This window comes from Coptis chinensis, chromosome 3 (assembly GCF_015680905.1).
Source record: "Coptis chinensis isolate HL-2020 chromosome 3, ASM1568090v1, whole genome shotgun sequence".
Classification (NCBI taxonomy): Eukaryota; Viridiplantae; Streptophyta; class Magnoliopsida; order Ranunculales; family Ranunculaceae; genus Coptis; species Coptis chinensis.
Genome location: NC_141458.1, coordinates 97,272,884 through 97,287,181, shown reverse-complemented (window position 1 = coordinate 97,287,181; position 14,298 = coordinate 97,272,884). Strand labels below are relative to the sequence as shown.

At 47.5% G+C, this 14,298-nt stretch overlaps 2 protein-coding genes across 2 annotated transcripts; both read left to right on the top strand.

The window, feature by feature from the left end:
• The first annotated feature begins 514 nt into the window (after nt 1-514).
• On the top strand, nt 515-2,769 carry LOC147511934 (uncharacterized). Its single transcript, XM_086599433.1, is given in 3 exon segments — nt 515-1,039; nt 1,041-1,594; nt 1,699-2,769. Coding segments are annotated over 3 exon segments (1,839 nt in total). The 5' UTR covers nt 515-751; the 3' UTR covers nt 2,696-2,769.
• Nucleotides 2,770-3,402: 633 nt separating this feature from the next.
• On the top strand, nt 3,403-5,199 carry LOC147511933 (uncharacterized). Its single transcript, XM_086598610.1, has one exon. The coding sequence runs from the start codon at nt 3,403-3,405 to the stop codon at nt 5,197-5,199; it is 1,797 nt and encodes a 598-aa protein (XP_086454736.1).
• Nucleotides 5,200-14,298: the final 9,099 nt, after the last annotated feature.

Sequence of the window (14,298 nt, the reverse complement as noted above, 5' to 3'; positions counted from 1 at the left end):
TATATTCAAAATAAGTCGGTGCTTATTAAAATTGTATGATTTGTAATAGGGAATTAGTTTCTACAAATCACATATTTTTTTTAGTAATTTTTTTTATTTGATCAAATATATAAGAATTGGAACACTAAAAATATTTGATTAAGTAATAGGAAATTACCTTTTATAAATCACCTATTTTTTAGCAATTTTGTTTATCGATCAAATATGTAAGAAGTTGTAATACACTCTAACTCTCCAAATATAAGAATTAGAAATACACTCAAACTCTTCAAAAGAGATTCTATTTTTGTAGGCTATTAGAAAAGATTATCTTTATATTAGAGTTTCACATAAGAGAAAAAAAAAAAACTAACTCTCATATTAGAGTGTCACATAGGAGAGAGAAAATCCTCATTAGAAGTCTCTACTTTAGTATATAGATAGTAGATAGTAGATAGTAGAAGTAGACATATATATATATCACAATATATATAGGTATCTTCATTGATATCAAATACACTACCGAGTATGCTTATTCTGTGCAATTCTAATACGAATAAGAAACTTCTTTGCAAACTTATAAAACCCCATATTTCAGAATTTATTTATACTTATTCTGTGCAATTCTAATACGAATGAGAAACTTCTTTGCAAACTTATAAAAACCCATATTTCAGAATTTATTTATGTAAGGTACGTCAAAAGAAGATCATCTTTGCTGCATTTGCTGGTGTGTTTATTTGGTTGACATCAATACAACACACATATTATGATGAATCCAACAGTAAAGCAAAACAAAAGTTTTCTTCCACTAGCTCCTACACCAGCACCTTGGCTAGTCTTCCCTAGTGGTAATCATGCCAGGAAATTTAACTTCTTCAATGTATCCGATCCAAAGAAAAAGAGTTATATCAGAAGCTGTGAAGAGAATCTAGAGAAAATATGTGTGGCATCGATGCATGGATGGTTGGTTATGACGGATTTATGGTTATCAGAAGAAGTTCACTGTTTCTTGTGGAATCCTGGCACACGAGAAAACGTTGACCTACCATCCTACAAAACACAATTATGAACTTGACCCAGTTGCAGATACCAGAGACTTTATTGATAAAGTCATTCGTTGCAAGGATGGAAACATCTATGCCTTAACCTTTCAATTGATGGTTGCTGTTATTGATAGGGAAAGTTGTGGCAACCTGTCTGTAAGGGTGTTAGACTTTGAGAGGCCTCCAAGCTCAAAATCATCCGTTTTCCATAATTATCACTTGGTGGAGTCGTGTAGGGAAATTTTTCTTGTTTGTATAATGTTTCTAGGCGAGATCACTATTCAGGGCGTCCACTATGTTGAGATTTTTAAGATGGATTTATCTAAGGAGGTGTGGGTGAAAGTGGAATCCCTTGGCGATCATGTGTTCTTTGTTTCAGAATGTGGCTCTATGTCTCTCTCCACTACCCAATTTGGATTAAAAGGAAATTGCATTTATTTCCCTATTCGGGATAAAAACCTTTTCTACGTATTTAATCTAGATGATGGAAATTTATCAAACTGTATGCCTTGTCGTCCTCACTTGCTAGCACATTCGTTCACACCATTTTGGTTTCTGCCTAATAACTGGTATGTCTCTTCTTTTCTCTTATTTTGGCCGATGTCTTTCTCTTTTTCCCCTTGGTTCTTTTCATACTTGTTATGTAAAGGCTGATATATTCTGTTTTCATTAGGTCCATTGGAATTCAGAAAGAAGATGAGTATACAAACAGTAAGAAGGAACTGATGATGGAGATGGCAGATAATAAACCTCAATATGCAATTTTAAAGGAACATGTGGAGGAATATAATAAACCTCAGTGGAATGACCTCCCCATGGATATTCTGCGGTTAATAGCACTGTATCTCCCATCGACTGCTGATTACTTGAACTTTGGCTGTGTTTGTAAGTCATTTGCATCATCTATTCCTCAAATCCCATTGACAACTCAATATCCCCAATTCATGTTTTCAAATAGAATAAATAGTGTATGCAGTTTGTATGATCCAATGGACAATGTTACTTACTGCTTTGATATACCGGAGCTGTTGGGTGCTAGAGTTCACTTCTCAAAGGACGGTTGGTTGCTAATCTCGAAAAATGATTATACCATGTCTTTCTTCAACCCTTTCACTAAGGTCACTGTTGAACTTCCAGATTTACCAGCTCAACATTTTACAATGAATGGTTTATCGTTTACACAGGCGCCGACTTCTAGAGATTGTGTAGTTTTTGGTATTGCTTGGGCTGGTTCCGCAGCTCAGATATTATATTTGCATTTGGGAGAAGATGCTTGGACACTCGAGTATCGTCAAAATGAAGTTGATTTTTTTCCTTCTAACAGCAATCCCGTTTTCCATGATGGTGCATTCTACTGCTTGGGTGCAGAGAGATATTTGGGAGTCTTTGATCTATGGGATGACACATGGACTATTCTTCTTACACCCGAACCTTGTTCATCTATTCAACAAAACTTTTTGGTTGAGAACGATGGAGAACTTTTATCAGTTTTTGTTGGGCAGGAGGGAGAATATGTTCATCTGTACAAGTTGGATCGTTCAAACATGTATTGGGAGGTTTTGAGTAACTTGGAAGATCAAATGTTGTTCGTGAGTCGCTCAACATCTTTATTAATGAAGGCGACTTCAGAAAAAATGCAGAACAAGATTTATTTTCCTGTCATACGGTAACAGGAACAATTATCTATTCTATTCACTTGAGACTCACAGATGGCAATCCTCTTTGGGCGGCTACTTCAGCGAGGAGATCTACAACACAAGAGAAACTGCATTCTACTTGGATTTAACAATAATAATACTTGTAGTGGCCCATAATAGATGAAGGGTGTACTAAGTCAAAGAGGAGAGGTGGGGGCAAGGTAACTAGGTAGGTTGGGGAGCAGTGGAATAGAGCCGCGGAACCCTAGGGGCTGGCGTGACCGAGGTACGACTAACAGGAAGCCGTCAGTTGAAGGGACAGATGGATGGCCCAGATAAGGGGTGGAGATCTGACGTGTAGTGGCCCATGATAGAACTATGTACTAGGTTAAAGGGAGAGGTGGGGGTAACATAACCAGGTAGGTTGGGGAGCATTGGAGTAGAGCCACGGAACCCTAGAGGCGGACGTGGTCGAGGTACGACTGACAGGAAGCCGTTAGATGAAGGGACAGATGGATGGCTAGGGAGAGGGGTGAGAGATATAAAAAGGAGAGAATGGAGAGAGAAAAAAGGGAGGAAGGAGAGAAAAACGGGAGGAGAGAAGACGGTGAGAGAGAGAATAGAAAAAGGGCGCAACAGTGATAGACGGAGAACCGACTTGTTGTTCTTTGGGATTCTTATTTGAGACTTTAGGTTCATACATTTGGCGCCGTCTGTGGGAAGAGAAAAGCAAAATAGAGATGGCACCTAAGAAACGAGTAGGCAGACCGAAGAAAGTAGCGGTGCAGAAAACGACACCAGAAGCGGTGATCGACGAAGAAAGGGACAGAAGAGAGGGGACAGAGACAGAGGAGATGCAGCTTATGAGGGAAGAAATCGGGCGGCTAAGGGAGGAGAACGACGGGTTAAGGAGAGAGAGGGAAAAAGAGGAGGAAGGTACAGGCGGGGAAGCAAGTGACAGCTCGGAAGAGGAAGGAAGGGAGCCAAACCTCGTTGAAAATCCAATGGTCGGCTTGACAATCGAGTGGGTGCAAGAGATGATAGACAGAGATAGGGAAGTGAACCAGCTGAAGGCGAAGAGTCGGGGAGGAGCTGCAAGTCAGGTGGTGGCTGGGCTAAACCGCAACCCGTTGGCGGAAGGCATTGGGGTCTCGGAGGTTCCAAAGCGCTTTAACCAACCCAGGTTTGAGAGGTATGATGGGAAAGGCGACCCAGCGGACCACATCCTCCACTTCAGGCAGCTGATGTCGTTATGGCAAGAGTCGAGATATGATGGACTACGATGCATGATGTTCCCAGCCAGTTTGAAGGGAGGGGAGTCTGATTGGTACTATCGGTTGCCAGCGGGGAGCATAAGGAATTTTCAAGAGTTGGAACAAACATTTATAGATCATTTCATTCACCAGAAGAAGCGAGCTGTGGATATAGCGGCACTGTTCAATGTGAGACAAAGGTCAGGGGAGACCGTGATGGAATATCTGTGCCGGTTCAAGGCCGAGACTCTGAAGGTCGAGAACTTGGTCGAGAGAACCGCGGTTATCGCGTTTGAGCGAGGTCTGCGACCAGGAACGGGAGTGCACCAATCGGTCGCGAAGAATGAGATTGCAACTTTACATGAGCTCTATCCGCGGGTAGAGAAATACATCAGATATGAGGACGCTTTACCAAAGGAATCAAAAAGGTCAGGGAAATCGATTTTATCATTAGAGAAAGATAGGGAGCGCCGAAGGGAGGGGGCCTCGGAAAGGGAAAGTGGTAGGTACCGCGGTACATCCCCGAGGGTGGCGAGAGCACGAGAAGGGGTTCGCCGGGAGAATAGAAAAAGGAAGCCATACAGGGAGATAGAGGTGATCCTGCTGAATAGACCATTGAGAGAAATATTGCCGTTGATAAAAAAAAATGTACAGGGGTATGAAGGACCGCGGAATACACCAATAGAGCTTCCGGATAAGCCTTTCTGCGCATATCACCGATCGCGGAACCATGAGACTGACAACTGTTACGCGCTGAAGTGGATGGTACAGAGATTGGTGGAAAGGGGTAAGATGAGGGAGTTTGTGAGGGATGCACAGAATGAGGAGCGTGTGCCACGACAGGATCAGATATTGGGGACTATACACGTGATTTTTAGTGGGGAGGTGTTAAGTCATAATGCACATAGAGATAGGGTGAGGAGGACCGCGAGCATCCAGCAAATCAGCGACAGGAATGATGTGCCGCGACACAGAGTAGGGTCAGCCGAGGACAAAGACATGATCGTCTTCAACAAGGCGGATTTGCGAGCAGTGGACTCCCCCCACAAGGACGCGTTGGTTATCACAGTAGCAATGGGCAATTACATGGTGAAGAGAGTATTAGTTGATTGCGGTAGTGCAGTGGATCTGTTGTTCAAGGGAGCTTTGGAGGAAATAGGAATGGACCCAAAACAGTTGAGGCCCCCGCGCACGAACTTATACGGGTTCAATGGTAGTATGACCGAGCCACTCGGAGAAGTCTTGTTGCCGGTAACCGCGGGTCCGGTGACTGTGTTCGCCTGATTCATGGTGGTAGACTTGGCCTCACAGTACAACGCCATCTTGGGGAGGAGATGGATTCATGAGATGAAGGTTGTCCCATCTACTTACTATCAAGTAATACGATTCCCTACTCCGACGGGCATACATGAAGTCCGCGGAGACCAAGTGACGGCCAAGAACAGTCATAAGAGCACAGTGAAGTGGTTGGTCCACGGCACAGAGGAAGAAAGTTCCCACCCCAGGAAAAGGCAGGCATAGCAATTACAAGGTGCCCCCGTGGAAAGTAAGAAGGAACCAGCGGAGGGCCCAAAGACCCTAGATGAGGTTGAAGTGGTGAACATAGGGGACGGGGAGGAAGAGATGTTCACTTCGATAGGATCCGGTCTGTCAGAGGGTTGGAAGAGTCAGTTGGTACAGTTCTTGTCAGAAAACAGGGATATGTTTGCGTGGACAATTGAAGACGTTACGGGATTAGACCCAGAATTTGCATGCCATCGGTTGCACATGAAGGAAGACGCTAAGCCGGTGAGGCAGAGGATGCGGAACATCAGACCAAAGTATGCGGAGGGTATACGAGAGGAGGTGGCACGACTGAAGGGAGCTGGCATAATACGGGAAACTGAGTTCACCGAGTGGTTGTCCAATGTGGTAGCGGTACCGAAAAAGAATGGCAAGGTACAGATGTGCGTTGACTTCACGGACGTGAATAGAGAGTGTCCGAAGGATAGCTACCCCATGCCACGAGTAGATGAGCTGGTGGATAGAACAGCGGGGTACAAAATATTCTCATTCATGGACGTGTCTATGAGATACAACCAAGTCGCGATGTATGGGCCAGATCAGGAGAAAACGGCGTTTGTGGTAGAAGGCGGCACATACTGCTATACAAGGATGCCATTTGGGCTGAAGAATGCTGGAGCCACTTTCCAAAGGTTGGGGGAGAAAATGTTTGAAAGCAAGATTCGAAGGGGGATTGAGATATACATAGATGATATGGTAGAAAAGAGCATGTCCGAGGAGGAACATTTAGAGGGCTTACGGGAGACATTTGGGATACTGTGGAAGTACAATTTGAAGTTGAATCTAGATAAATGCACCTTCAAAGTAACCACGGGAAAGTTCTTGGGCTACATCGTGACTCATCGGGGAATAGAGGCCAATCCGGAGCAGATAAGATCGTTGATAGAGATGCCTTCCCCGCAGAATGTAAAGGAGGTACAGCGGCTAGCAGGAAGGGTGGCGGCGTTCAATAGGTTCATTTCCAAATCATCTGATAAATGCAGGCCGCTCTATCGATTGTTGAGAAAAACTCTGAATTTCTTATGGACAGCGGAGTGCGAGGAGGCATTCCAAGAACTGAAGGGGTATTTGGGCAAGGCTCCATTATTATCCCAGCCCGAAGAGGGGGAGAAGTTGTACTTGTACTTGGGGGCCACTGAGTACACAGTAAGTTCCGTATTGGTCCATCTCGTAGACAAAGTGGAGAAACCGGTGTACTTCCAGAGCAAAACATTATTGGACGCAGAGAGGCGGTATAGTAGAATCGAGAGGTACGCCTTGGCATTGATTTTCTCAGCGCTGAAGCTGAAGCCCTACTTCGAGTCCCATTCAGTTGTAGTGGTCACAAACTTGCCTCTCAAACAGGCGTTAAGGACAGAAAAGTCGGGAAGAATGTTGAAGTGGGCGGTGATGCTTAGTGCATATGAGATACAGTATCAGGTAAGGACCGCGGAGAAGGCTCAGGCAGTGGCGGAGTTCCTGGCCGAGTTCCCCGCCGAAGATCCCACTTGGGGAGAGGAGATGGTGATGGAACCAGAGAGAGAGGTGGAGCCCGACGTTCTGGACCCTTGGGATAAGAGAAGCAGATGGACGGTGTTCGCGGATGGGTCTGCCACTGACACTTGCAGTGGAATAGGGGTGGTGTTGGTCACACCCGACAATGACAGAATAGAACTGACTATGAAGTTAGGTTTCGCGGCAACCAGCAATGAAGCGGAGTATGAAGCAGTGATAGCGGGGATGAGAATGGCCGAGGATCTGGGGGTAAAAGAGCTAATCGTGTATTCATATTCGAATCTCGTGGTATGTCAAGCTAATGGGGGGTTCACAGCTCGATGCCCAAGGATGGCGAAGTATCTGAAGGTGGTGCACGAGAGGTCCGACAAGTTCGTGAAAATCCAGTTCGTACATCTGGGCCGCGACGAGAATAGGCACGCGGACGCTCTAACGTACGTGGCGGCACCCATGCCTGGGTCGGAGGAAAGGACTATAAAGGTAGGATGATTGGAAAGGCCTAGTACAGTGGAAGTGGAAGAGGTATTTCAGATCAGTGACAATGAAGGGGGTTGGATGGATCCCATTAGAAAGTTCCTAGAGGGAAGGGAGGTGACGGACAAGAGAGAAAGGAGAAGGTTGGAACAGACGTCGCAGAGGTATGTCCTGGTGGAAGGAGAATTATACAGAAAAAACTTTAGCGGACCTTTGTTGAAATGCCTAGGGCCTCGACTAGCCTTGGAGGTGTTGGCGGAGTTGCATGAGGGAGATTGTGGAAGCCATTCTGCGGGAAGAACCACTGCACACCGGCTCTTGACACAGGGTTACTTTTGGCCCCATATGAAGAAGGACGCGGTGGATTTCGCCAAGAAATGCGACAAGTGTCAAAGGTTTTCACAGCTTATATTCGCACCCGCAGAGCCCCTGCATAATGTCTCGAGTCCGTGGCCCTTTGCTATGTGGGCTATGGATATTGTGGGACCGCTACCCATGGCAAACGGCAAAAGGAGGTACATGCTGGCAGCCACAAACTACTTTACGAAATGGATAGAGGCAGTCCCTTTGCAGCAAGTCAAGGAAACACAAGTAATTAAGTTTCTATGGGAGAACATCATATGTCGGTTTGGGTTGCCGTATGCCATCATTGCAGATAATGGGACACAGTTCACGGGAGCTAAGGTGGCAGCGTTTCTACAGGCGTACAAGGTGAAGCAAGGGTTCTCCACCCCCTACAACCCTGAGGGCAACGGACAAGCAGAATCGTCCAACAAAACGATAATGAACAATTTGAAAAGGAAGCTGGAAGACAAAAAGGGCGCGTGGGCCGATGAGTTAAACCATGTGCTCTGGGGCAATGAGAGAGCCCCAACAGACGAAAGCCCGAGCGAGCCCGCGGAGTGGGATGAGCCCTCTGCGGATCAGAGATACTGGAGATATCTGGGGCAATGAGAGATCCCCAATAGGCGAAAGCCCGAGAGAGCCCGCGGAGTGGGATGAGCCCTCTGCGGATCAGAGATGCTAGAGATATGTGGGGCAATGAGAGAGCCCCAACAGGCGAAAGCCCTAGCGAGCCCGCGGAGTGGGATGAGCCCTCCGTGGATCAGAGATGCTAGAGATAACTGGGACAATGGGAGAGCCCCAACAGGCGAAAGCCCGAGCGAGACCGCGGAGTGGGATGAGCCCTCCGTGGATCAGAGATGCTAGAGATACCTGGGGCAATGAGAGAGCCCCAACAGGCGAAAGCCCGAGTGAGACCGCGGAGTGGGATGAGCCATCCGCGGATCGGAGATGCCAGAGATACATGGGGCAACAAGAGAGTCCCAAATGGCGAGAGTCTGCGGAGTGGGATGAGCCCTCCGTGGGTTAGCGATGCGGGAGATACATGGGGCAGCAAGAGAGCCCCAAATGGCGAGAGCCCGAGCGAGCCCGCAGAAGGGGATGAGCCCTCCTCGAACCAGAGATGCAAGTGGTGTGGTGGCAAAGAGTGTCCTCGGCTTGTTGCAGCACATTTCAGGGGAAAAGGTAGTGGAGGGGGTAAAGTGGTAAACCCTTCGCTGGCGCTAGAAAAAAAACAAAGATGTAGATAAAGAGAAAGTGGGGAGATCCAATTGATAAGTAGCCTCAAACGATAAAGGGATGGTAGTATAACATACAGAACCCAAGTATGACCAACGACAGGACCAGGAAAGTAGAAATGTCATATTACAAACACAAAGGTCTCTAAATCACTGGCCAAGAAAGCAAAAATGTCATATTACAAACACGAAGGTCTCTAAACCATAGCGGAAACAGAGTCGCTGCCAGGCGACACATGGGAAGGCGAGTGAATATGGGCAGCAGCGGCCTCTACGGAGGTCTCGGCAGAGAGGGCAGCGGCAGTTTCCAAGGAGGTACGATCCTCAGGCTCCAGTGGCACTGAAGGGACCTCGTGAGCCGGCAAAGCATCCCCGGTGTCCCCAGGGGGGTCAGTCGCTGAAGTGCCAGGCTTTTCTGGGAGAAGGCGGCCTTCTTGGGTGAGTCGGTCCATTGCTTCTTGGAGTTTTTTGGCCACCCTCTTGTCGGCCAGGAGCTTGAAACGGTCACGGAGTATGTTCATGTTAGACAGGTTCTTTTGCAACTCGGCAGCACAGGCCTCCTGATGCTGCTGCTTGAGTGCCTCAAGGCCTCCTGGTGTTGTTGGGACATAGATTCCAGGGTGAGATGGTGGTGCTGGAGGAGGGAATCCCGTTGCTGGCTTAGACAGTCGTTTACTTGGTCCATGTATCTTTGATGAGAACCCTCCGCGGTCTGGAGCTCGTCTTGGGCCTTGAGTTTGGCCAAGTTGGCAGCCGCTAAATCCGATTGAAGGACAGCATTGGCCGCCCTCAAGCCCAGGGGGTCGTCCAACTCCCTCTCCAGGGCAGACAGCTTGTTTTGGGCGCTGAGCAGGCCGTGGATCATGAAAGAGATGTCCAAACTGACCTGAGACCCAAGGGAGAAGGTTAAAAAAAAAAAATGCACCCTTTCCCAATTGGTGTACAACGAAGTACGGTGCGAGTCGAACGAGCCGCCATCTGCATAGGCAATGTCTCGGGGCAAATGGGAGTTGTAAAACAAGGAGGAGGCAACCGCGGCATTGTCCAGAGCGGAGTCATCAATATTTACCCGACGGTTGTGCATCTTGAAGACAGGGTGGAATTCTTCGGCAGTAGCAAGGTTGAGTGTCGGGGCATCGGTGGGGGCGGGCGCAGGAGCGGATTCCTTGCCAGCCCGGCGAGGGGGGGATGAAGAAGTGGCAGAGGGTCGGGTTGAAGGGTTGGGTACGGGGTCTCCAGATACAGGGCCTTGCTGCGAGGGGAGTTCGGGCTCTGTGGAGCATGATGTCCGCGGCCTCTTGGAGGGCGGTTGTTCAGTGTCGATCCGGGCCTCAGTGGAAGGAATTTCTATGACCTCTTCATCATCAGAGTCGCTGTCAAACAGCTTCTGTTTGTGAAAATCCATGTTTGCAGTAGGTGAGGGGTGGGAGGTGAACTGGTCATCCCAATGGGAGATAGAGCGGTAGGAAGGGATGTCACTGGGGGTAGCGGAAGGATGGATATCTTGAGGTTCACGGGAGGCAGAAGAAGGGGAGGAAGACCGAGGTAGGCGGTGTTGAGAGCTATGTGAACAAGACCTCTTCTTGGAAGGAGGAGATGCACGAGGCTTTCATTCCTTGGGAGGGGGAGGGCAAAAAAAGGGACATGTTAAGCCGCGGAAGGTGTTGAGAGTGGGGATGGGCGGTAAGAGAGTCGCGGTGGTGGGATGAATACCTAAGAGGTCAGCTTGGGCGGAGCCTAGGCCGCGGATATGGGCAAAGATAGGGCAGGAGATGCTGTCGTAAATTCGGGATTTGGAATCCGACCGCCAACCTGTAAACAAGAACAGAGATGAGTTAGTGAACTGGAGGAAAAGCATGGTGAAAAAGCGGGGAAAGGATTATGATACTCACCGCGAAATCGGAAGGCGAGGTGGTTAAGAGTTAGGGAGGAGGGGATATCCGCGGACAAAAAGTTGCCTGATACATAGAGCGGATAATGGTGCCAAACTTTGTCGGAAGTGGTAAGCTTGAGGAGAAAAAATTGTTTTTTAGGACGGACGCAGAAGGACTGATATCCTATGTTGACATCTTTGGTGCTGGTTTTGAGATAGTAGTGAGAGTAGTTGTTGCGGCTGGTAATTTTGGGATCATGGGATCTGTTATAGGAGTTCACGACATACATTATCCGCCAGAAATTTCCTATACCTTAACAAGGGGGAATGTTGAAGTAGTTGCAGACTTCAACATCCAAGAGAGTAAGGGGAAGCCACAAACCGGCAACCATCTGACCTACGGTGATGATAAGGGAGCCCGATCGGCGGGGAACCAAATGGGGGTAGTGGGTGACGGAGGGCACGTGTTCCAGCGCAACATCGGCTGGAACACCATAGGCAGCTCTAAGGGCATCCAAATTAGGTCTACGAGATCTAGGCGGCGGCGGCAGTAAAGTAGCGGGGCGACCGGAGGTAGAGGGTCCGGCAGTGGAAGTGGGAGGAGTGGGAGAAGGTGTGCCCGATGAATGGGAAGAAGTCGAGTCACCAGATTTGCGGCCCGACATCGGAAAGAAGATGAACAGATTCTAAGATTCGATTGAGTTCACAAGGAGAAGGGGAAAACAGTACAACTAAAAAAAGAAAAGGCCAAGAGAACGTACCTATCAGTGGGGAAAATGAGTCGGTGAGGTCTTGAGAGACAGCCGGAAAAGAAGGAGGTGCTGGGGAGATCACCACTGGGAAACACACGCACACCAGTGAGGGTTTGGAGGAGGGGAAAAAAGAGGAGAGAGAGCCAAGGGGGAGCGAGAGATAAAACTAGGCAAAAGAAAGTGATGGAAGAAGAAGAGTGGTGAGGGGTTTAAATAGGTCGGGGGCAAAAAGGTAAATTTAGCCGGTGAGGAAAGAAGCATCAGCGGTGGTTCCAGTCAAAGGATGACACGTGGCTGCACGGGAAACCAGGGGCCGTCAGAAAGAACACGCGTGATGAGTGCCTCACACCTCACACGCTTCCCAAGATGGACAGGTAATAGCGAAAGAGGAGAGAGAACGGGAAAAGTTCTCGACCTCGGTCCCATCATATGGCCGCGAAGTCGAGAAGGGGCATCTGTAGTGGCCCATAATAGAACGGTGTACTAAGTCAAAGAGGAGAGGTGGGGGCAGGGTAACTAGGTAGGTTGGGGAGCAGTGGAATAGAGCTGCGGAACCCTAGGGGTTGGCGTGGCCGAGGTACGACTAACAGAAAGCCGTCAGATGAAGGGGCAGATGGATGGCCCAGATAAGGGGTGGAGACGTGTAGTGGCCCATGATAGAACTATGTACTAGGTTAAAGGGAGAGGTGGGGGTAACATAACCAGGTAGGTTGGGGAGCATTGGAGTAGAGCCGCGGAACCCTAGAGGCGGACGTGGCCGAGGTACGACTGACAGGAAGCCGTTAGATGAAAGGACAGATGGATGGTTAGGGAGAGGGGTGAGAGATATAAAAAGGAGAGAATGGAGAGAGAAAAAAGGGAGGAAAGAGAGAAAAAAGGGAGGAGAGGAGGGGTGAGAGAGAGAATAGAAAAAGGGCGCAACAGTGATAGACGGAGAACCGAGTTGTTGTTCTTTGGGATCCTTATTTGAGACTTTAGGTTCATACATTTTGCGCCGTCTGTGAGAAGAGAAAAGCAAAATAGAGATGGCACCTAAGAAACGAGTAGGCAGACCGTAGAAAGTAGCGGTGCAGAAAACGACACCAGAAGCGGTGATCGACGAAGAAAGGGACAGAAGAGAGGGGACGGAGACAGAGGAGATGCGGCTTATGAGGGAAGAAATCGGGCGGCTAAGGGAGGAGAACGACGGGTTAAGGAGAGAGAGGGAAAAAGAGGAGATATCTACATGTATGTCTCAGTGTCTGGTTATGTTCGTATTGTTGTTGAGATATCTATTATATTCCCATGCATGTTGGTTACAATTATCTCATTACTGGAAAACAAAATTTATGCATGGAACTCTGTAGTGTTGGCAAGTATTTATCGTTTATCAAAAGAAATAGGAAAAAGAAAAAAGGCATCAGTATGTTGTATTAGGTATATTCTGGCATTTTTATCTCTTCTTTGGCCAGTAATTCATCATCAATCCCTCTAATGTTCAAGAATACAGTTTTGGAGCTACTCTTCATTAACCCTTGTTCGTTGTGGTGCCCTTATGTTGCAGCGATTGGAGTACTGGATGTATGTGAACAAGGTTCTATGGCTTTCTCGATCAAGTTGAAGGAAAATGATTTTAAAAAATCCAGAAAACCCAAGAAGATTGATTATATACTGCTAGCGATTATAGGCTGCTAGAGTAAGTTACCATGGAAGATGATGGTGGGGAATAGTCAGGGCTCAGGGGACGGTGGTGGTAATGATGGTGACAGTAGATGGTAGTGATGCTGCGTGGTGGTAGTGATGGTGCTGCACAGTGGTGGTGGCGATGAAGATGCAAGGTGAAGGTTTTTATGTGGGGTGCTTTGTGTATCGATTAATGGAGGAGTGCTGTTACCATCGAATTTATAAGGGGGGTACCGTTCCTATAAGTTGGGGCGCTAATACCGCCACCCAGCTCTATGGATCTCCACTTGCACTTCCAGATTTTTCCTTAGATTAAATTGGTCTGCCAACGATCAGTCCATCTCCTGTCTAGTTCGTGCCAAGTTGGGGCAATTGTACAAAACTTTCTTTGGTAGCATAAACTACAGTCCTAGAAAAGAAAGGTAAATGAGAGGAAACTAGAGTTGATCAAGATTGAGTAACTGTATTCATTCGTTTGTTGGTCCGTAATGCAACTCGCCATAAGGACATAAGGTGTCCAAATTCTTCAGAAAAAGGTTTTCAATAACCACCGAGTGAAAAAGCCTCTGTGCTGAACCTCGTTAAGTTACTGTAATCGCTGGGTACACCTAAAACTCTATTATGTTTACCATATATTCATTTGGAAGTTGCATAGTGGGTGCAATTATGTTCACCAGTTGTTCTCAACTCTTAAAGGTCGAGAATGGAAACAATGAAGTGAACGCTCAGTAGTCAGCTGCGTCTTCAGCAGCTCGGCATCCCCAGACCTGTGTTGTACATGACTTGAGTAGATTCATCAGGGACGAAGTTCCACACCTCCAACGAGAATGCTGTGCCTGTGAATATACTATTAACTGAACGGATGTGTCGCACTGTCACCAGCACACAAAAGTTTACTATTTATGGGGAATAGTTGATAAATGATAACGGTCCTAGAGATCCAACTGCTACAGCGGAAAATAAAATGACAATACCAACAGCCAGC

Coding starts and splice junctions, on each gene's coding strand:
- LOC147511933 (XM_086598610.1), top strand. CDS start 3,403: ATGGCACCTAAGAAACGAGTAGGCAGACCGAAGAAAGTAGCGGTGCAG.